Genomic DNA, 21,900 nt, shown 5'->3' on the forward strand with positions numbered 1-21,900 from the left:
CCCGGTGCTCCACCACTTTGTACACAGTTTCCCCCTATTTAGACGACCCCGCAGGACAAGGAAAATGAACAGACAGTCACTTCCCGGCATCAATCAATATTTATCGCTCAGCTCACTGGTTATTACCACGTAATTCTAAAGAAGATGACTGAAATACTGTATTCCGAAAGCGATGTGCAGGCTCTCAAGGATAAAGTCGTGGTGTTGACAGGTGAGACTGGTCCTTCGTCCTCTCTTTTCTCAATCTGCCGTGTCGATGCTCACTCTCGGTAATTCATGACAGGAGGAGCCCAGGGCGTTGGTGCTGCTACTGTGGCCTTGTACCACGGTCTCGGGGCGCATGTGTATTTCGGAGACTGGGACGAGTCCAAAGGAAAGGAAGTCGAGCAAGAGTTGCAGTCGAAGAGTACTGGAGGATCAGCGCACTTTCAAAAGCTTGATGTACGGGACTATGCCTCACAGCTATCCTTGTTCGATGTTCCGTTCAAGAAGCATGGCACGATTGACGTGGCAGTCTCCTGTGCAGCAGTCAGGGAGCCTAGAGGCTGGTTTGAGGGCCTAGACCTCGAATCTGTGAAGAAGGTAAGCCTTGGCCATTCTTTACAACCTCGAAAAAAATATGTATACTGAAAAGTCAATCGAAGGAGCCGACCCCTCTCAGGGAACATATCGACATCAACCTCGTAAGCGTGATCTCTTTCAACAGAATCGCTCTCGCCTACATGAAAGCAAGCAAGCCACAAGGAGACGGCCCGGCCTTCTCAAAGTCTATCTGCATGGTGTCTTCCATAGCTGGACTTACGGAATCGCCAGGGCTCTTCGCCTATGCGGCCTCCAAACACGGCGTGATCGGCCTCCTGCGTGCTTTGAGACCATGGGCACCCGTCCAATATGGCGTCCGAGTCAACGCAATATGTCCCTGGGCTACCGACACTCAGATGTTGGGAAGCGTCAGGGATGACTGGATCGATCAGAAGCTGCCACTGAACGCCCCGCATGATGTGGCCAAGATCATCGTCCAGTGCTCTGGGGATCCCAAACTCAACGGTACAGCAATCTTTGCGACTGGAGGCAAATATTTTGATACCGAGAAAGGCATCGATAAAACAATGCCCCAGTGGTTGGGAGATCACAATGCAAAGGAATTCAACCGGGGACAAAGACTCCTTGGTATTGTAGGTTCTCCTATCCCCTTGAAACCTTTGAGAGATACGACCGGAATACTGACCGCAGTTCAGGGAGAATTCTGGGCCGAGGATTGAGACATTAGGTATATGTACAAGTCCAGTAAGATTTTGGGTAGCTTTTGACCAAAATCGATATACTCACATGATAGATTGGAACAGATTACCCACCAACAAGTGGTCAGTGTTCAGAATTTTGGTACTTGGCAATGCTTTTATATACCGTAATCGTACTTTAAGACCATGATCTCACGATCAAGTGTTTATATACTGCTTCATAGCCCCAAGAAATATCCAGCACTATTGCGCATTCTGCGACAGCACAAGCAGTATTATCAGGACCTCCAAATGCTATAGAATCTTCTCGTTGTCTGACCCGGGATGCCTGCTGGATGTTCTGGACCATGTGGGCTTGGAAGACGAAAACACCATGCCTACGCACAAAAAGATAGCACCATTGCGTCATGATACTCGTCACGCTACCCTGAGCTTTCTAGCTGATGCTGTCATAGTCGTGGATAATCTTTGGTTCGAGGCTCGTCCAAGCGCCAGGGCCAGACTCGAGGTACATGTCGATAGGTCGCAGCTCGGAAAAAGGTACTTGGACAATCAGGCTGGTCGGAACAAACGGAATGAGAGAATTCCCATTGAGGAACATTATAATAGCATGTGATGATTGGAGACCAAGTAAAAGAGGAGTTGAAGCTCCGCGCAGGCCTGGCTCCTGATAGGCTTATAGAGTCATCCAGGAGGTCACCCGACCATCGATGGGCTATTTCGTGGTATTATCTGGAGAATTTCCTCCTGTCACTCATCTAGTGCTTACAGGGTGCTGCCTGCCTTGTACGGTTCTAGCATTCTTATTACTTGATTCTGTGATTACGTCTACACGCTGTGTGCACATTAGAAAACACGAGGAAGGACGAAGCGAGACAACTCCAACCTCTCAATGATTCCAGTATTTAGCATCCTAGGTTTAAGGTGTCTCTCTACCGTGCCGAATTTCCGGCGCCATCTCAAGTATTTCTCAATTGGGCTGGTCCGTTGGAGCCTGCCAGGGACTCGGGACAAGTGCTTGGTATCCTCTTCAATTTCACTGCCAGCGCTATTGTGGCCTTATGCTAGGACAATAGTGATTCATAAGACGACCAATGACAGATAGGAACATATCATAACGTAATTCATATTCTTCTGGACTAGAAATACAACTAGGCACCGTTAGCTCATTTTCAATCCCTAGGGACATGGACGGTCTTGTTCTATTAATGGCACGTCTCCGAGACTCTCAAACAGTAGTATTCTTTTAGTCGAGCCCAACAGTGGAAGCCAAAGCTACACGGATAGCCAACACTGGCGGGCCTACGTAACGGCAACCTTGGAATTTCATGTCACAACTTTCAGTCCTTGTTCAACAAGCAGACCTGCAGAGAATATGGACTGGCTGGATCCGAGCACAACATTCTATGACGAGACGACAAAGGGCCTTAATTAGGTGTTTGACACTTTTACAGACTTGGGGTCATTCCGAAGACCTCGCCCTCAACTGAACATAGTGTACTCTAAGGAGTAGTGTGGATAGTATATTGAACATAGCTATCTCTTCTACATCCTCCATGTTTGCTTTATTGTCGCGAACTACTTAAGGTAGGTCCTCATACCTAGTTTGCTCTTATAAATTGTGTGGCGCAGTAGCCAATAATAGTAGCATGTAGCAAACATAAACTACTTCTAGTCTATTCCCGAGTCCTTTCAAATTTCGACTGGGTTGGCTTCGCATGCATTTCGACTATACATGTACGCGAGCCCTGGTCCTTGGCCTTTCTTTCTCTTTTTCCTGTAATTAGGGCGCCCTCTCGAAAATAGAACCTTTCCTTTCGTGCTGGTACAGTATCAGCTCATGGCAGGGGTTGGCCGTCCCATCTCTTATGGGCACACTCTGCCATAATCCAACACCTGCCCTCTCATGTTCGAGACCCAATTACAGCTCCCTTTTAGCATTTCAGATAGAACTGAATAGACGCAACTCATCCCCGCGCATGGTCTCTAGAAAGAAGTTTGAATCATTGCTCAATACGTGTAGGTTTAGACAGGAATTGCATCATTCTAGACCCATCGAATTGAGTCTAACTACCTATGGAATATCCTCTAGTTTTCGCATAGCGCCTCTTATAGTTGACCTCCTGGGCCTATGACAAAGATCTTGTAGATTCTGCAGTCTAAGTCGTTTAGCTGCCGTCAAACATCTGATCTTACCTAATGTTGATCAGGTCGACACAAAATGGCTTCCATGTATTGTAGTAGTAGTGTCCATCTTGCTTGGCGTGTCTTCGATCCAGACTCGACTCGACTCCTCATCCGACGAGGATGAAACCGCTATCGTAGACTTTGCGAGTTGATAGTTTCTTAGACACCCTCAAAGCAGCCGAGACCCACCATGTGATCAACTTCAGCCTCAACGATGATCGCTTTGATCAAAGCTTTCAGAGCAGCCGTGACGCGGTTCTAGTCTTCCGGATCATGACGGCTGGACGTCGCCTGCTCTGTTAGACTTTTCTATCTCGGAAATCATGGACTAGAAAGTACAAACCGTGGTGTCTCGAAGCTCCAAGAAGTGCAGCTAAGTTGAAAACCAGAACGCTCTGGAAGGCGTCGCATGCGGTAGTCGAGTCACCCAGTAGGGAGCAAACATGCCATGGCCAGACTGACCAAAGACGACTCACAACGCCTTGAGCCGGCGCTGAGTACACAGTGCTGTAGTCTTTCAAGTAGCTCTTAACGCGCTGCTCTGACGCTATATCACCATGAACACATCAGTGAAGGTAGACACCGGCGGCTTTCTGGAGCTTCCAAAGTAACTCCCCAGACCTCGTGATGATCTAGTCATAGTCGTGCAAGCCCCCCTAACATCTTTAGATGCCAAACCGGTCCTCAAGAGCTTTATAGACCCATTCAGCATGTGCCTCTCGCAGCGCGAGGTGCCATCTTAAGGTCTCCCATAAAAGGGCAGCATCTCTCTCTCGTCTGCTCGGGGGAGAAAGCATCCTTCGTCACTCGCAGACATCGTAACACGCCTGATCTGTACGTCTTTAAATCGTCAGATCAATCTTTACATCTCTGTGAAAGAAAGACTGCGTATATCTTACCTTGCACGTCAAGAAGATATATCGCCCAACCCACCACCAACCACCCACCAACCTGACGAGATGGACCAAGTCGCCAGCGGCAGAGTCAGGAAGCGTCGGGGTCCCCGTGCCCCAGGCGCGGCAACCCGTGGCAGAACTCGCCACGCTCGAGGCCCAGGCGAGCTGGACAACGTCCCGGAGAGGTATCTGCCTCTTCTCCAAGAGCAACGGAGACTATACCTCTCCGTTATCGACCAGACTCCAGTCCGACGTGAGGAGGGGAAGCGAGGTAAGAACATGTCGCGACTTGTGCTGTCTGTTGTATTGTTGCGTGACCCTGTAATTATATTCTTATGACTAAGCCGTGCAAATCCGATGATGTTTTGCTGTATCTCCTGTTGCCGTGTGTGCATATTGCCATGTTTTCCAGAGCACCCTGTTCCGAGAGCACTATGTTGATCGTCTGTCCTCGTGTATCCGTCCTTGTCCTCGTCGTCGTGTATCTCGTCGTCGTTCTTCACCTCCTCTTCATGCTCAACCTCGTCCTCATTCCTTTACCTCGTTGTCGTCTTCCCTTATGTTCCTGGCGAGCTCGAATCCAACGCGTAGATTAACACATGCCGTAAACAGGTGCCCCACCAAGATGGCCCGACGGACCCGGGAAAGAAGGGTTCAAGAGCGAGTACCTGACCGTCGCCCACCGGGAGATGAACCGCAGACGTGAAGCCGTCAGCGACACGATCGACAAGATCGTGGAGAACGGTCAGGACGGCTCGGCCCCCGGCTGGGAAGCCAAGGAGCGGCGCCTCATGAAGCAGCTGGGCAAACACCAGAGGCAGCTTCGCGACGCGGTGCAGGACTTCAGGGACCTCTACCTGGGGGGGACCCTGACCCGCAAGAACGACCAGGAGTCCTTGGCCAAGCTCCAAAAGTACGGAGCCAAAGGCAAGTTCTGCGACGAGCCGACCCCGGAGCAGCTCAAGGCCAAGACGGCCGAGAAGAGCAACTGGAAGGAGAGGGCACGGAGGGTGTGCCTGATCGAGAGGGCCAGGCTGCAACTGGCGGCAAACGGCGACGGGGCGGATAACTTCCAACCACCCTCTCCTCGTCGTGCCGTCGAGGAGCCTGCAGTGGAGGCGCCTGCGCCCATTCAGGCTCCTCTAAGTCCTGCTCCTAGTCACCCTCCGAGTCTTGGCCACCAAGACGAGTTTGTTGACTGGGACCCTTTCAATCCCCACCCTCCCAGTCCCTTGCCCACTCCTTCGGATCCGCCCTCGCTACCCTCGTCAGCGAACCAGGAGCAACGTCTGCGCGTGCACCAGTCGCCGGACACGTCTTCACAGTCGTCTCTTGCGAGGAGCCTGGAAGCCGCAAGGCAGAGTGGACAAGTCCAGGAACAGGCCGGTCCGCAGCCCTTTGCTCCTCTCCAGCCTGGCACGGTGGCCGCTCTTCCCGCCACCATCAACCCAGCGCTCTTGCACCTCCCTGGCGGCATGGAGGTCGATCCACTCTGGCCATCAGCTCCCAACGCTGAGCTGTTCCTCCCGGCGGTGCCTGGTGTCGTGCCCGAGCAAGCACACCAGCCCCAGCAGCCCGTCGTCGACGACGACGACGACGATAAGCCGTTGACTCTGGAGGATATGCTGAATGGTGTCGCCTTTCCTTCCCCCATGGAGGACGTTGAAGCGTCTCAGGAGTTGCAGCAACCCCAGCTGCCAGCGCCCGATGCCGAGATCGACGTCCCCGTGGCCGCCGCCGTTGAGCAGCCGTACCAAGCGGAGCTTGCCGAAGCCGACGTGCCGTGGGTGCCGAACCCTTGGGGGCCTGAAGAATTCATGCCAACACCATTGGATCTTACCCCCGCACCACGACCGGGCATGACAGCGGAGGAGGAGCAATGGGTGGCGGACGCATATGAGCGGTATTATAACCAACAGCTCCAATATTCGGACCTGGGGTGGGATTTGCTGGCGTAGGGTTAGAGGGCGCGAGGAGGAACTTCTTGCAGGCGGCGTATGAACACTTGATCAAGATGTTTGATTATGGCGGACAATGGAAGATAACGATAAAGGTAAAGGGTTGTTTTTGAGGTTCTACATGAGATCATCAGCGTTTATTCATGAGCAAAGAAAACTGGACTGTTCGGATTTCGTATGGGAAAAGAGAGTGATTAGCATGAGGCTGAAAACTTACACATTAAGTACCTTGCTTGAAGAAAAAGCTCGTGTCTTACTATCGTCGTTGTTCATACATGCACTAGAGTTAGCTTTTCAATGGACATTATATCATCAACCTGCTGTGGTATGTCGTGTTGTGACAGGCTGGTCTGCATATTATCCAAGTATTTCTGTGCGAGGCCAGATGAGTCACTGGCCCCACTATCGCCAGCCTACCTCTATAGCCTCAGATAGCCAGCTGTTTTTCCTTTCTTTTCCTTCCTTTTCCTTCCCTCAGCGCAGTCCAATACAGTTCATTTCCCATAGGTTATGACCCCTCACACTCTTCTTTCATCAATTTGACGATATTCCTCGTCAATTGACCCTGAATTACGAGCCCACCTTTGATTTCTGACCTCGTACGCGCTCGCGACGGTCAAAATCACCAAAAACCACGAGAAAGAGGCCTGAAAACCTCCACTCGACCACACTGCGAGGACGTCGAGAACGGCGAAGAACCCTCGCAACAACAACAAACAGCTGCAACAGAGGCGCCAGAAGCCCCTCAACTGCAGCAACAACAACAACTAAACCTTCCCCTTCAGCAAGACAGTTCGTTGAAGATGGAGGAATCTACGAGTCGGCCATGGCAGCCGATCACCCACGCCATCCCTGTCCTCCTCGGCGAGAAGAACCTCGAGGATTGGTCAGTGATGGTAGCATCGACCCTTAGGCAAATGTGCCTAAGCAAATACATCAAATCCTCTGTCCCTGAGCCTGACGAAGAGAAGGACCCTAAGGGATGGAACAAGTGGAACCAAGAGCAGGGAACAGTGGTTACCCTCCTTCAAAGCACACTGCACAAGGTGAGGAGCACGCTGACGAACGCTGGCCTCTCTGTGGGAGAGGAGGACCCGTATGTGATATACAACGCCGTCCTCAAGACGATCCCTAAGCACTCAGAAGACCACATCGACCAGATAGCCATACGACTGGCAAACTGCAAGGTGGCAGACTACTCGACTCTCCAAGCCTTCAGAGACGACCTACAGTATATGAAGAGACGCCTGAAGGAGCTCAAACTGGAGCCCCCAGAGGGCTTCCTCCTTGCTATCGTCCTGAAAAAGATTGAGGATGTGCTACCAGAAATGCACGCGTTTGCCAGAAGGGACCACAAGCTCGGTACGCTTACCTGGGACAACCTTATGGCAGAGATCAATTCGGCTATCGTCACAGGTACAGGTAACAAGGCCTTTTCATCCTTCAAGAAGACAGCTCAAACGTCGACCTCGTCGAATGCTTCAGGAGGAGCTCAAGGGGGTGCGAGGCAGTGGCCTCGCGAGGACTCCCTGCCCTCCACAGGCATCGTCAACGGCGTCAAGCTGCCTAAGTCGATCATCGAGAAGATTTCCTACTGTTGCCAATGCAAGAGATACCTTCTTACTGGCTGGAAACACTGTGAGGAATGTGGCAAGTGCCATGGCACGTCTGCACGAGGCTGCAGGAACAACACTCAAGGCCAAGCAACCCAGCCAATATCGACGAACTCGTCGACCACGGCGGGACCAACAGTTTTTGGTGGATCGAGCGTGGCCGGCAAACCAGCTACGGTCGCCATCTCTGCCCTCGTCGAGAACGGAAAACTCTCGAGGGATAGCATCATTGCTGATACAGGCGCTTCAGAGACGCTCTTCAACGACCCCAAGTGGTTCCTGGACCTGGTCCAACTACGCGAACAGGAAGCCATGGAGTCAGCAGCAGGACCCTTCAAGATAGAAATGGCTGGAACGGTACAGTTCGACGTGGTACGCGACGATGGATCGGTCGCTACTATCACGCTCGAGGATGCCAGATTCTCCCCAAGCACGCCTTGCAACCTCATCAGCGTGGGTAAGCTGATGGCGCGTGGATATGGCTTTGACGGCCGTATGAACCACATCGTCAACACCACGAACAAAAAGGAGGTATGCCAGGTCAACTGGAAAGAGGGGGTGCCAGTCCTGAAGGCTGTCGACCGCTCTGAACCCTCAGGGGGTGGATTTCTAGCCAAACCGGCGATGCTTACGTCGGTCACGTACAAACGCCTTCACGATCGCTTTATGCACGCTGGCCCAGCGGCCATACGAGGTGCAGCGAAGAGGGCTGGCATCACGATCGTCAAGGACAAGGATTTCCACTGTGAACCGTGCCTTGAAAACCGCCTGACGGACATGTATGGAAAACACCAGAAGTCCAAGTACAATGCCCCTGGCCAGCTTATCCGCTTTGATCTTGTCGAGTTCAAGGAGGGATACAATGGCCGTCGCTATTGCCTTCACTTCGTCGATATGGATACGAACTTCCACTGGGTTTACTTTGCGAACAGGAAGCACGAGGCATTCGGCCAGATCAAGGAGTTTGTTGCTTTCTTCGAGCGTCAATCGGGCAGGAAGATCCAGGCTCTTGGATGTGACAATGGACCAGAGTTTGGCCTTGCTACAGCCCTATTCAAGGACTCAAAGCTCATCAGATGGGCAAATGAGAACGGCATCGCCATCCTCCGCACTATTCCTCATTCACCGTGGATGAACGGCAAGGCAGAAAAGGCTGGCCGAGACATAGTCGAGAAGGCACGAACAGCCCACAACGCAGCTAATCTTCCTTCACAGCTGTGGCCGTTCACGATGGAAGCGGCCTGCCGTGTAATCAACCTTCTCCCGTGCACAGCAAACGAGGACAACAAAGCACCCATTCAGTTGTTGGGAGAACGCCTAAACCTCGACAAGGAGGCGATTCCTGATGCTGGCTTCCTCAGAGTCGTTGGCAGCGAAGTCTGGATCCACGTGAAGAAGGCATATCGCCAGTCGAGCGACAAATACGCCAAAACGGGCATCAAGACTAAGCTCCTCTCCTGGGATACACCTTCAGGGAAGATCGTATGGGTATACGATGCTAAAGCTGACAAGGTCTATCGAGCAGTGGCTATCAAGATACGAGAATGCGAAGACCCCCCTCTGAACGACCCAGAGATGGAGGAGGTCGAGCATGTGGCTGAATTTGGCGATACCTCTATCGAAGACGAGTTCACGACGATCACGACGATCCTCGAGGAAGCCAACACCCTACCTACCCTCCAAGAGCCTATTATCCGACTAGGCACGCCTATCGAGGACCGAGAGACCTCAGACCCTCAAGATCAAGCTCCTGACGCACGTTTGAACGAGACTCCAACCGAGGTTCCAGGGCCTTTCCAATTGCCAAGCCCAGGTTGCACCCCTGAGCCAGAAATACATACAAAGGTGCAGGGCAGGGAAGGGTCTGGGGAAAGCCAGAAGAACAACCCTCGGTGCAGCCCTACAAACAAGACAAAGGGCCAGAGAGGGGTTCTTGGAGACACAACAGTAGAGGAACGAGATACAATAAACCAAGAGGAGGAATCGGTGGGAGGACCATCTAGGGTCCTGCCATCCGTTGAAGACCTTCCTCATGATGATATTCCCCAGGGCGTACGAGATGAAGATGTCCTGGTCGAGGAGGAACCCATCCCGAGGTCCCGTCGACCTCGTTCAAGCACTCCTCAGGTCCCCACGAGGGAACAGCCAAAACGAGCGGCCAAAGGCAAGAACCGCGTGGGCCTTCCAGACTCCTCGAAGGGCCTGGGTGCCCTCGCCATCAACGCTACCGTTCCTCACGATAGTCATGAACCAATCCTCGAGTCTATCTGCCTGTCGGCACTCAAGGTTCAGCACCTCATCGACACCAAGACCTCTGATATACCCAAGAACTACAAACAGGCGATGCAATCGCCTGACTTTGATAAAGCTTGGAAGCCTGCGTGCGACGAGGGCATCGCCAAACTTGAGGAAAACCACACCTACGACTGGTCGGACCCTGATCCAGGTGCAAACATCCTCCCTGCTAAGTGGGTGTTCGACCTCAAGGACGATCCTGAGGACCCCTTGGGAGACAAGAAGGTTCCTCGTGCAAGGCCTGTTATATGTGGCAATTACGAGACGGAGAGCTGGGCTATGGAGGATATCTACTCAGCTGTCGCATCCTCAACAAGCATCAAGCTCTTCATGGCTTTTGTTGCCATCAAAGGCCTGGCCTGGAAGAAGTTCGACTTCGTCGTTGCCTTCCTGAACTCCCCTATCCCTGAGGGCAATAGGATCTTTGTTAGACCTCCTCCTGGCTACGGACGCCGTGATGGCAAGGTCTGGCTGATGGTCAAGGGGATGTACGGCATGCGACGATCCCCCCTGTGGTGGTTTGAGACTATCACACCCTTCCTCAAGGACCTTGGCTTCGAGCCTTTCGACAACGAGCTGTGTATCTTCAGGAACGAGAAGACTGGAGTCCTTTTGATCCTCTACGTCGACGACATGCTGATAGCTGGCCCCGTATCCTCGGACATCGACGAGGTCGCTGCCGCCATCAGCAAGCGATTTAACCTCAAGCATTTGGGAGACCCAGAGAAGTTCCTGGGCTTCAATATCAAGAGGGACGAGGAGAACGCGACCATCTTCCTCTCGCAGGAGGAATACACCAAAAAGACCGTAAAGCTGTACGGCTTCGAGTCCACCAAACTGGCAAAGACCCCTTGGCCTGCTGGCCTCGAACTTCCCAAGGACTGGGAGCCTATGGATGAGGAAACGAAGATGTATCAGAAGAGGACTGGTGCCCTCAACTGGCTGTCAACAGGCACGAGGCCTGACATCACATACACGGTCAACAAGGTGGCGAAGGGCAATGTAGGCCCCTCGGCCATGCATCTACGCCTCCAGAAGCACCTCTTCAGGTACCTTGAACGCTTCCCAGACCTGGGCATCGTCATCAACGGCAAGATGCCATTGAACAACATCATCAAGGCGTACGCGGACGCTTCCTTTGGTGACGACCTCTCAACGCGTCGATCAACAGCGGGATACGTTGTCTTCGTGGCTGGGGCGCCCGTGCTGTGGAAATCGAAGGTACAGAACCTCGTCACCCTATCCACCACGGAGGCCGAGTTCGTGAACCTCACCCCGGCCGGCCAGGCCTTGCTTTGGGTCTGGTCGTTCCTCAAGGAGTTTGGTATACACCCTGAGAAGCCACTGTTGTTGTTTACGGATAGCCTGAACGCCAAATACAACGTCTTAAACAGGAACAACGCCGCCAGGACTCGTCACATCGATATCCGGTACAAATGGGTTGTCGAGAAGACGAAGGAGGGCAACTTCAGCATTCAGCACGTCGGCACAGAGGAAATGGCCGCTGACGGCCTGACGAAGCCGTTGGAGGCCATCAAACACAGCCAGTTCGTCCAGGCCTTAGGCCTCAAACGGTGCTCTATCTATTAGGGTACGACGAATGGATTTGAAATGGGATCTGGCACACGAGATAGAGTGAGGAGGACCTAGAGGATGGAAAACACCATGAGGAGGATCGCCAACGAGGCTCGCGAGGTTGGCTGAGGGGGTGTGTGCGAGGCCAGATGAGTCACTGGCCCCACTATCGCCAGCCTACCTCTATAGCCTCAGATAGCCAGCTGTTTTTCCTTTCTTTTCCTTCCTTTTCCTTCCCTCAGCGCAGTCCAATACAGTTCATTTCCCATAATTTCACAATGCGACTTCTCCAGCGCCAGGAGACGCATCCATTCAGGAGTTCTTCGAATGACTTTCCCTACACGTTTTCAAAGTTTTTGCTGGATCAATTAAAGATATGTAGGAGACTTTCATGGCAGCTGGATGAGTCCCACACACGAAAGGCTGCATATCGCTCAATTACTTACAGAATATCCAAAGAATATCTCCTGCTGCCGTACGGATGTCCTCTCAAAAGTCCTAGCCCAGAAACCTAGCCCAGCCCCTCCCAGAAGTTGGCCGCCCCCTCCAGGTCATCCACATTTAGAATGTCCACCCCATTGTCCCACAAGGTTCGCCAGATGGCGTTGCGCGTGCCGATGGGCCAGCCTGGTTGATCCCAGTATCGCACCTTGATACCCTTGGCGTGGGCAACAGCGACCTGGTCCTGCAGCAGGGCAAGCTGGGAGCTGTTGAAGCCCGTGTTAGACAAGACATCCGGGAACTGGACGCCAAAGTCGGTGCTGGCGATGGGAGAGACGTCGGCGGTGATGTTGGAAAAGGTGCCGTTCAGATAGGGAATGGGGGCGTCGTAGAAGTAGTCACGTGGGGAGACGCCCTGAATTTGGTTCAGAGGGCTGTTGCCTGTGCCTATGACGGTGATGGGTGCTGTGGTGACGGTGGTGCCGTTGACGGTGGTCAGGTAGCCGGCGTCGCGCAGGGGCTGGAGGGCCTGTACGACGTAGGGGAAGGTGGTGGCGCCGTCGGTCTTGACGTCGACAAAGAGGTACAGAGTCTGGCCGCCGTCGGTGTCGTAGACGCCGTTGTACGTGGTGCCATCGGTGAGAAAGCTGCTGTTGGGGTTCTGAGCGCGCAGGATCGACAGCAGGGGCTGGACATAGAGGCTGTCAAAGGTGCGTTCGTTGGTGAGGGCGGATTCCTCGTGGCCAATGTGGAGGGTGCCATTGTACAGCCAGACATCGGCCTCGATCGACAGGGCGCCGACCGAGATGGCAGAGTAGACGGGAACAGGACGCCAATAGTCGTTGTGGGAGTGAAAGTTCTTGGGGATGATGCCCTGGGTCAAGGAAGTCGGATAGGTGTATTTTGGATCCGTGGAGGCATTGGCGATAATGGACTGCAGGGCCGAGTTGATGGGGATATCGGACTGGCATAGGGATGGACCAGCGGCTGCCAAAGCCGTGGCCAAGATGGTTCGCAGCATGGTGAAAAGTGTATGATTAGATTATAATTTCTCTTTCTTTCCCTTGTCAATATGGAAAGAGGGGGGGGGGGGGCAGGAGACGGCGAAGACTTCCTGCAGACACAAGTAAACAGTGCTGTCGTAAGTCATAGACGAGTTCTTCATCTTATATTCCCGAGGAGGGGAACTATCACGACATTTATGCATACGGTCGAGTAATGATCTCGAGCCGAAATTGCATAGACCCTGGCCACATGAGAAGCATCGTGATGTCACCCTCGTGGGCGGATGGCCGGCTCGCTTGAGAGAAGAGGGGGGGGCCATGGCGCGGGGTGAATAATCTGGGTATTTGGCCAATAGAACGCGCACGTGGAGAGTAGTAGTTGCATTGTCCTGCAGGAATGGTCGCGCCAGATACTGTTTTTTATCACACGTGCTGGAAAAAGAGAGGGAGGGGTGCCCTCTCAAAGAAGGAAGATCGCTGGGTAAAATTATTTGAGCAGAAGCAGTGGAAACCAGTGCTGTATGAATGTTTGGTCTCGTGGAGGGGGGAAATGCAATCATGACAAGGTAGGCTGATGTAACTTCATGGCATGCACGTGCATGCAGACAAAGGTAGGGGGAGCGGGAAGGGGAAGTCTATCAGGCATGTGTGATGGTGTGTAGAAATCATTGACAGTGGCCAGAAGTCCTTGAAGAGGTGGTCTTTCATCATTGAACACTCGGATGGTGTACTTGGTGTCCTGGTGATGCCCGTCCTGTAAGGGTTTCGTGGTCAAGGAGCGTAACTATCATCGTGAGGCGGGAGGAGACCAAGTACTTGATTATCTCCCACTGAACCCAACAATTCATTCTCAACACTGAAGTTTGAGACTGTCCCTAATTGGCCATCAGATGGAAAAATTGAACAAGGTCGGTGCCGGTGTAAGGATGATAGCATCTTGGACAGCATCGGACGAACCTTTGGACCATTTTGCAGGTGCAACGCACTGGCGCCGCAATCCACCATGCATCCTCTCTGTATGCTGCCTAAGGTTGGAGGGCGGCAGATCGAACTGAGACTGAAGATTAGCGGCCACACAAGAAGGTGAGCGATGCTCGATGCTGGATCGTGGTATGCATGGTTGGTTGTAGTAGGCGAGGGTGAGGGTGAGGACGGCTTCTGGGAGATGATACGCAGTGATACTTTTTGGGTGGTAGAGACATCTGTGGTGTTCACCCAAGCGTGGCGCCAAGTGGAGAGCCCTGCAATAGCACCATTAACCTTATTTGCAGGCTCTTTGGATGGGAGTGAAAAAGAAAGGGGCCACTGCCAGCCAAGGACGAAAAAAAGAAAGAAAAAGAAGGAAACAAGAACAAGAAGCAAAAAGGCTGCATTGAAAATCAGGTCTCCTGAGATGTGATGTTCGAAGAGAATGTACTCATTGGCTTTCTTATATACTTTTTTTTTGTGACTTCCATCTTAAATCATCGTCATCGGCTTTGCGAGTTTCAATGAGAGTCATCTGGGAAAGCACGTCCAGTCAGTCCCGTCCGTCTGTCCTAGTGCAGGCCACAACTTGAAGATTAAATTGAAAATAACTCAAGGCTTCTTCGTACATCCCAAGCTCTTATAGACTGCTGCGGTAGGCAAGACCTTTTTCTACATGCGTATCATATGAACAAATTTGATTTTATATGATTCAAATGCTCCAATAAGGATACTGAAGTCATCGGGATTGCGGCGATGACAGCATACTGCTGGAACCTGCTGCTGTTCAGCAAGTGACCACGGAGACAAGCCTCGACTCATCAGTCAGGCCGATTGTTTGTCTGCGAAAAAGACAAATTGAGAAAAAAGTAAGGACGGGGAGAATTTGATCAATTTTATGAGAACATGATGATGGTACTATATTTTTTGACAATAATATTTGGATCTGATACTGATGGGTCCTCGAGGTCTTCCGACATGATCGCCAGCGACACATCAACATTGACTCGTCAGACTGGCCACGTCAGGACCGTCCACCCGCCTGGCCCCGCTCTTGGATTTTTCTTCTCTTCTCTTGCCCATAAAGCATACAGAATATCCACCAGTGAAGGTCTACATTGAAGTTCCAAGAGCCCTGTCCGAATTGGTGACAATTCATGAATAGGGGTCCCGTGCAGGACAGATTTACGGCATGATGGATAATAGAGAATAAAGCCCGGACAAACGCGCCGAAAACTTTGGCCAAACGCTGATATTCGGCATGCTGAACAATTGAGGTACTAAAATCAGTTTGACCTTATGAATGAGGAAGATAGTGATTTATCGTGGATCGGAGTTCGAAAAAGAGAGAGGAGGCTGGGGGGGGGGCGGTTAACTGTTCAGAAGGAGAAGGGGAAAAAAAAGGGTAGGCCTGGGCACACAATCTTCTACCCACCTGCTATCCACCCTGAAAAAGGCTTGCCTCGTGGAGGTCGTGGCGCGTGATTGGCCTGCACGTCAGACATCATAGGCCATGTGGTTGATTACTACTATGGGGAGACACACTCGTGGCAGCAGCTGATGGCTGTGCCCTGTTGGCCCTGGGCCCCCTGCTATGCGACCCGCCCAGGCTAAACCGAGTACGGTAAAACACTGTTCAAGCTGACTGAACCTCCATTCAAGTCAGGTTCTCTCCGACCGACTTCAATCCAACCCAGTTACCAACTGACGCAGCCAAAGTCCATCCAATCTGCCATCCGCAGGCAGACGACCACGTTTTCTGCATCACGACCCACAAACACCATCATAGACTTCATTGCGATACCCCTCCAGTATTCATTCTGCATTCATCCTTCCCAGGACTGCATGCGTCCCGGTGGACTCCAGATTGGGGACTGGGAATCAAGATTGGCACTGGAGATTGGCGGGCTTCGGCTATTTTTCACCTCGTCATCTCTTCTTGATTCGAGGTCGAGACCTTCGAAAACAACGGGCACCCGTGTTTCCGACTATCGCCGGCACGCCCACGTCCTGTCGTGTGAGGTCTTGTGACCTGGCTTCTTGTACACAAGCTCCCCTGCTGACGTTCGTCGTCAACATCAACGATCTGCATGAACGCCGTCTTCCATCCTCGATACGTTCCCCTCCACATCTTGTGCCCCGTCTGGCGTCACTCAGCTGGCGCCGTGACATAGGGCTCTTCACCACAGCGCTGGCACCATGTTCTGGCGATTCGGCGGCTACGCCAACATCTCCACCATCGATACCATCCTCGACAAGTCCGACTTCACCCTCGAGGAGCTTCTGGACGAGAGCGACCTGATCCAGGAGCTGAAACAGCACAATGCAAAGCTCATCGACTATCTCAGGGACGAGCCCGTCCTGGTGAGCCTGCTCGAATACGTCGTTGCCCCAAGGCTTGAACCCGTCGCCACCCCCGATACCGATGCCACCGCTGCCGGTGCCGCCGCCGACGATGATGACGACACTGACAAGGGTAAGGCTCGCGTCCTACCTTTCTCCCGGCCCAGGGTGTCCTCGCGCGCATCCGAACCCGAGAACAAGGAGGAGGAGCTAGAGAAGAAGCGCAACAGATATGCCTATGTCGCTGCCGAGATCCTGGCCTCGGACAACTGGTCTATCTGCGAGGCCCTCCTCGCGAACAAGGCCATGCTGCGCAACTTTTGGGACTTTTTGCGGCGGGATACCCCGCTTGATCCGCTGCAGGCCAGCTACTTTACAAAGGTCAACGAGGCCCTCTTCGACAAGAAGACCGAGGAGATGATCGACCTGCTCAAGTCCATCGAGAATGCCGTTCCCGACATGCTGCGGCATGTCGACTGCCCTATGATCATGGACCTACTGCTCAAGATTATCAGCCTTGAGCGAACAGAAGCTGGACAAGGCATTGTCGAGGTACGTCTGCTTAAACCACGAGAGGCCCTGACACCTCCCTTCCCCCGCTAACCTCATCTGTCCCCCCCCAAAAGTGGCTCTACACACAAGACGTTATGCCGACCCTCCTCTCCTTCCTCGGTCCCGAGCACAGCTGGGCGACCCAGACCTCAGCTGGTGATTTCATGAAGGCTATCATCACCGTCTCGGCCAACGCCTCGCAGAATGAACAGACGTGCATCGGTCCCAACGAGCTTACTAGGCAGCTGGTGTCAAAGCCCTGCGTCGAGCAGCTGATAGCATACATGCTGGGTGGTGGGAACGCTCTCACCGTCGGCGTGGGCATCGTCATCGAGGTGATTCGCAAGAACAACTCAGACTATGATCCTGATGTCGGCGCCGAGGCCAATGCTATCCCTTCAAGTCGGGATCCGATTTACCTTGGGACCTTGTTGCGGCTCTTTGCAGAAAATGTGCCTGACTTCATGAACCTGATCATGAATGCCCCGGCGCAAAAGGCACGACTGGTCTCTACATTCGGCGATAAGATCGAGCCGCTCGGCTTCGACCGCTTCAAGACATGCGAGCTGATGGCAGAGCTGCTGCACTGCAGCAACATGGGCCTGCTGAACGAGGTCGGGTCGGAGGAATTGATAGCAGTAAGAGATGCCGAGCGCCAGCGGCTTCGGGTCGATGGAAGGCTGTCCTCCCTGCGCGGTGAAGAGCTACCTTCGTCTGCAGATGATCTCACCATGAGGATATCCCACTCGTCTCCCGTTGATGAAGGTCGGCTGCAGATCACCAACATCTCGGAAGACGACGGGTTCGAAGAAGTGGCTCACAGCACTGAGATGACCGAGGACACTTCACATGAGTTTGTCAATGCCGCAGATGAAATACAGTCTGGCCACCCATCGTCATTCTTGGACAAGGACGACGACGATTTTGTGGATGAGCCCCTCACGTCGCCTCGGCTCAACGTTGCCTCTGATGAGCTGGAGAAGCCGCACTTCGACGAGCCAGACCTGGTTGTTGCGCCCCTTTCCCCATCCAAGCAGAAGGCTGTCGAAGTTGACGAGCTGCCGAGCTCGCCGCCACCCATCGGAGAGGACAAGGTTGAGGATCTGGTGGAGGACTTGCAGAAGTCTATCCTCGAAGACAAACCGGCAACGCCGGAGGTGCAGGACACAGCTGCTGCCGGCGACAACAGCGAGGCTTCGAGCACTCCTGGCACCAACACACCTGCCGAGTCTTCTGTGGCTGGCTCCGAGGCCAAGCCTGACAAGGTCGAAACTGAGGCAGCAGAAGCGGCAGAGCCCGTCGAAGCGGCTCTTGATGATAACGAGAAGCCCGCTCCTCTGTTTCTCCCAACAACAACAGCTGCAGCGGAGGAGCAAAAGGCCGTGGCACCTGATGCTGAGGAAGGCCAGACGGCGGTGGGATCGGCGGAACCGCCGGCTCAGCCCCCGCAGGAAGCTGGCGACGCGTCCGTAACTGATGCTAAGGAAGGTCCCACAGAGTCAGATCTGTCAAACCTCCAACCTGTTGTCGGCGACTTCTTGAAGATGCAGTTTGTTGAGCACAATGTCGTGCCGACGATCCTTTCATTCTTCTTCAAGTATCCATGGAACAACTTCCTGCATAATGTCGTCTATGATATCGTGCAGCAAGTTTTCAATGGGCCCATGGACCGCGGCTACAACCCCACCCTGGCAATTTCCCTGTTTGAAGCTGCCGACGTGACGACCCAGATCATCAACGGCCAACGCGCTAGTGAGGAGTCGCAGCGGCAGTCAAAGACCCGGATGGGCTACATGGGTCACCTTACACTCATTGCCGAGGAGGTAGTCAAGTTCACTGAGCGCCACCCGCCTGAGCTTCTCAGTGAGACTGTCTTGCAGAGGGTCATGGACCAGGAATGGATCAACTACGTCGAGGGTGCATTAGCTGAGACCCGAGAACGTGACAATGCCATACTGGGCGGAGTTCGCCCCGAGGTGGCTCTGAGCAATCGTCAAGCCGGCGGCCTTGCTACAGTAGGGCTATCCAGCCTCGGCGCAGCATTCGGCAGCTCTCAGAGCGGTGGCTCCAACGCCCTTGCGGAGGCAGGTTTGAACGGCAGCCTGGGTGATATGGGCGGGGATGGAGGAGGAAACGGGATCGGGCCTTTCGCCATCTCTGCTGGGACCCTGATGTCTGGCTTTGGAAGCAGCTCTGATGAAGACGAGGACGAGGAGGCTGAGAACGAGGAGGATGTCAACAATGAGGTTAGTTCTTCCCTAAATCGCCGTCCTAGGAGGCACTCTGGTTTGTCTTTCGAGGGCCGCCCTGCGCCGCAATCTTTTATTCGTTCTGTCAGCATGAGTGCTGTGGACGGCAGCGACGAGGAGGATTCAGGGGATGATGAAGAGCCACCGAAACAATCCAAAGTGCCCATCTCTCGCACGGCTGCCAACCCGATCAGAAGCGCTGGACTGTCAGACAATGACGAGCTGGGCCATGAGTCACCTGATGATAAGTACATTCCGGGTGGCCTAGACTTCATCGCAGCTAGCAGGTCTTGGTTCTCAGAGGATCAATCGTTTCAGGACGTGTCGTTGGATGAACATTCGGATGCGTCCCTGGACCATTGTTCGCCTGACGAGTGGGAGGACGTGGATGAGGAAGATCGCGAGGGGGAGGAGCAAGAGGAATTGGACCCTGTCCGACAAGCGGAAGATGGGGAGTCGCAGACAGCTGTCGTTGACCAAGTGGAGAGCGACAAGTCGGAGACCGTATCAACCATCACCCCCCAGAGCAGGAACCCAGGCCCTTCGCATCCCATTAAGCAGACGCAGCAGAGCAATGGAGGATTTCTGCTCGAGCTCGCCCAGCCTCGCCACGAAGCGGAAACGACGATGTGGGCATAACGAGGAGGAGTTGGAGCTTAATGTAGGGTTCTATGGAAGTGTAATGGTCTTATAAGAGCTGGGGTTCCAAAAAAGATGTTTGGCTTGGTACGGCAGAGAGTAGTTCAGCGTCTTGTCTTTCCGGCCCGGGGAGATGCGCCAGATTCGTTCTCCCGCGCGGATGACGATGGACGCTGCTGTTCTTTGTCGGTTATGGGTTTTGATCACCGTCGTCTGTGTCGTTTGTGTTTTGAAATCCTTGCGGGTTGAACTGCTGGCAAGGCTGGCTTGCATCGAGGACCCCCTTCCTACTCGACCTATTGTTCCGTTCCCTTCCGGTCAAGCCTCAAGTCTCCTCAGTCGGCTCATTCATGGTACTCTGGTGTGGATCCTGGGCTCTCGTCACTCGTCCGTGCTCTGGTGGTGATTCTTGTCGACTATCCTTCGCTCTATTACCTGTTTATTTTCTCCGTCTCATCTCTTTTTGTCTGCCAGGACCTCCGGCGATTTACAGATGATACTCTTGCTGCAAGATGCTGACCTATGCTCCAGTTCCGCGCCTATACGGACCCGCTCAACTCCACCAGCGCATCCAACAGCCTGAACCCGCCATCCATCCCGCCACCCCCGCCACCCCCACCACCACTGAACATTCCTCCCTCGCGTGCCCGCATGGCCTTTGCTGCACGCCTTGCTTCTAAGCGCAAAGCAGAGGAGGGTGGTGGTGATGTGGAAGAAGAGACTGAGACTGGCCTTGGTCGTGGTGGCATGTCTTCGCTTCTCATGCAAGGTGATCATTCCGAGAGTGGACTTAGGAATCCCTTTGCAGATGATGAAGACGAGGGCAGCGACGAAGGCAGCGACGAGGGTAGTGACGATGGAGATCTGGGTGCTGGATCTGGCGATGGTGCCCGCGGCGGCAGCAGCTGGAATCGTGGTGGTTGGTGGCGTGGAGCACTCGGGACTCGCAAGAACAAGCCTGCTCAGAAGAGCGAGAAGTTTGGTGACGGGCGAGACTCTTCTACCGATGAGGAGGAGATGGGAGAAGGTGCGGCAGGTGGCGGAAACAGTAGTGATGAGGACGAGGAGTTTGGAGATTTCGCCATGCCCGAGGGCCAAGGGGGGGCAGGTGGAACTGGCATCGATGCGGACAGGGAGAAGATCCTCGTGAAGCCGTTGCCCGTGCATCCACCTCCAGGAGCTGGCAGCAGCAGTGGTGCCACCTCGGGAAATAAAGGCCTGATGGGTCTGTGGCCCTTTACGAAGAAGGACAAGGATGCTACCAGCAGCAGCAAGGAGGAGCATGATGCGGCCGAGGCAGAGAAGGCAGCAGAAGGAGATCTTGAGGGAGACAAGACGACTGAAGAGGATGCAAAGAAGACGGAATCTGGCGCCGAGGAAGAGAAGAGAGGGGCGGGAGAGCGCCCGGTCGTGCTAAGCGAGGACGGCGAGAAAGTCCAAGCTGCTGTCGAAGCCAAGCGCCGCACGAGCATTGAGGAGCCGGACGAGGGAGAGGATGAGGTTGTTGTCTGAAGAGAATGACCACGGTGGATCTGTCTCTCTATAACGTATACCATTTGGGGGGGTCTTTGCATGGGATTTGGAATGCTGTGCTGTACAGTTAACGAAATGACTTGCGGACATAATGCTGCTGTGGCTGCTGTTTGTTGCTGGCTCCTTGCCGAGGAAGATTGTAGCTAGCTGCTTGCATGTATGGAAACTTTCAGAGATGAGCATCATGGCATCACGGATGACGGTCGTGCAATGAAATAGGGATTTGATTGATGGGGACTGGGGCGCGTATTTGGGGCGGGGGTTGGTGAGGCCAGTCTTGTTGTCTTGGTCTGTCTATTTGTACTATATAGTGTGGTCATGATATGTGAAGCTCGCATCATCGCATATTGACGAGAAAGAGTGACTCTTGACCAATCGGTGTCGTTGAACTGTGATTTGTGCGTGTGT

The 21,900-nt window shown here is 53.4% G+C and overlaps 5 protein-coding genes across 5 annotated transcripts; 4 read left to right on the plus strand and 1 right to left on the minus strand.

Moving 5' to 3' along the window:
• Positions 1-144: 144 nt before the first annotated feature.
• On the plus strand, positions 145-1,262 carry M406DRAFT_329513 (NAD(P)-binding protein; the record flags this gene model as incomplete). The annotated part of the gene is made up of 4 exons (XM_040920437.1): positions 145-211; positions 284-582; positions 645-1,175; positions 1,239-1,262. 4 exons carry the CDS (start codon positions 145-147, stop codon positions 1,260-1,262), a joined length of 921 nt encoding a protein of 306 aa, XP_040776585.1.
• A 3,125-nt stretch (positions 1,263-4,387) lies between these two features.
• On the plus strand, positions 4,388-6,282 carry M406DRAFT_68048 (uncharacterized protein; the record flags this gene model as incomplete). Its single annotated transcript, XM_040925128.1, has 2 exons — positions 4,388-4,595; positions 4,937-6,282. The coding sequence occupies 2 exons, from the start codon at positions 4,388-4,390 to the stop codon at positions 6,280-6,282; spliced, it is 1,554 nt and encodes a 517-aa protein (XP_040776586.1).
• A 5,994-nt stretch (positions 6,283-12,276) lies between these two features.
• On the minus strand, positions 12,277-13,371 carry M406DRAFT_60290 (uncharacterized protein; the record flags this gene model as incomplete). Its single annotated transcript, XM_040924674.1, has 2 exons — positions 12,277-13,140; positions 13,309-13,371. 2 exons carry the CDS (start codon positions 13,369-13,371, stop codon positions 12,277-12,279), a joined length of 927 nt encoding a protein of 308 aa, XP_040776587.1.
• Positions 13,372-16,375: 3,004 nt separating this feature from the next.
• Positions 16,376-20,634, plus strand: M406DRAFT_276297 (SAPS-domain-containing protein; the record flags this gene model as incomplete). Its single annotated transcript, XM_040918276.1, has 6 exons — positions 16,376-17,071; positions 17,146-18,369; positions 18,556-19,063; positions 19,112-19,317; positions 19,986-19,999; positions 20,538-20,634. Coding segments are annotated over 6 exons (2,745 nt in total), but the record flags the coding sequence as incomplete, so codon positions are not given.
• A 397-nt stretch (positions 20,635-21,031) lies between these two features.
• M406DRAFT_355995 (uncharacterized protein) lies at positions 21,032-21,831 on the plus strand. Its single transcript, XM_040923319.1, has one exon. It carries the CDS (start codon positions 21,043-21,045, stop codon positions 21,469-21,471), a length of 429 nt encoding a protein of 142 aa, XP_040776589.1. The 5' UTR covers positions 21,032-21,042; the 3' UTR covers positions 21,472-21,831.
• Positions 21,832-21,900: the final 69 nt, after the last annotated feature.

This window comes from Cryphonectria parasitica, assembly GCF_011745365.1.
Source record: "Cryphonectria parasitica EP155 unplaced genomic scaffold M406scaffold_4, whole genome shotgun sequence".
NCBI classification, from domain to species: domain Eukaryota; kingdom Fungi; phylum Ascomycota; class Sordariomycetes; order Diaporthales; family Cryphonectriaceae; genus Cryphonectria; species Cryphonectria parasitica.

What these genes read in the sequence shown, in the direction of transcription:
- M406DRAFT_355995 (XM_040923319.1), top strand. Translation starts at nt 21,043, where the DNA reads ATGCCCGAGGGCCAAGGGGGGGCAGGTGGAACTGGCATCGATGCGGAC.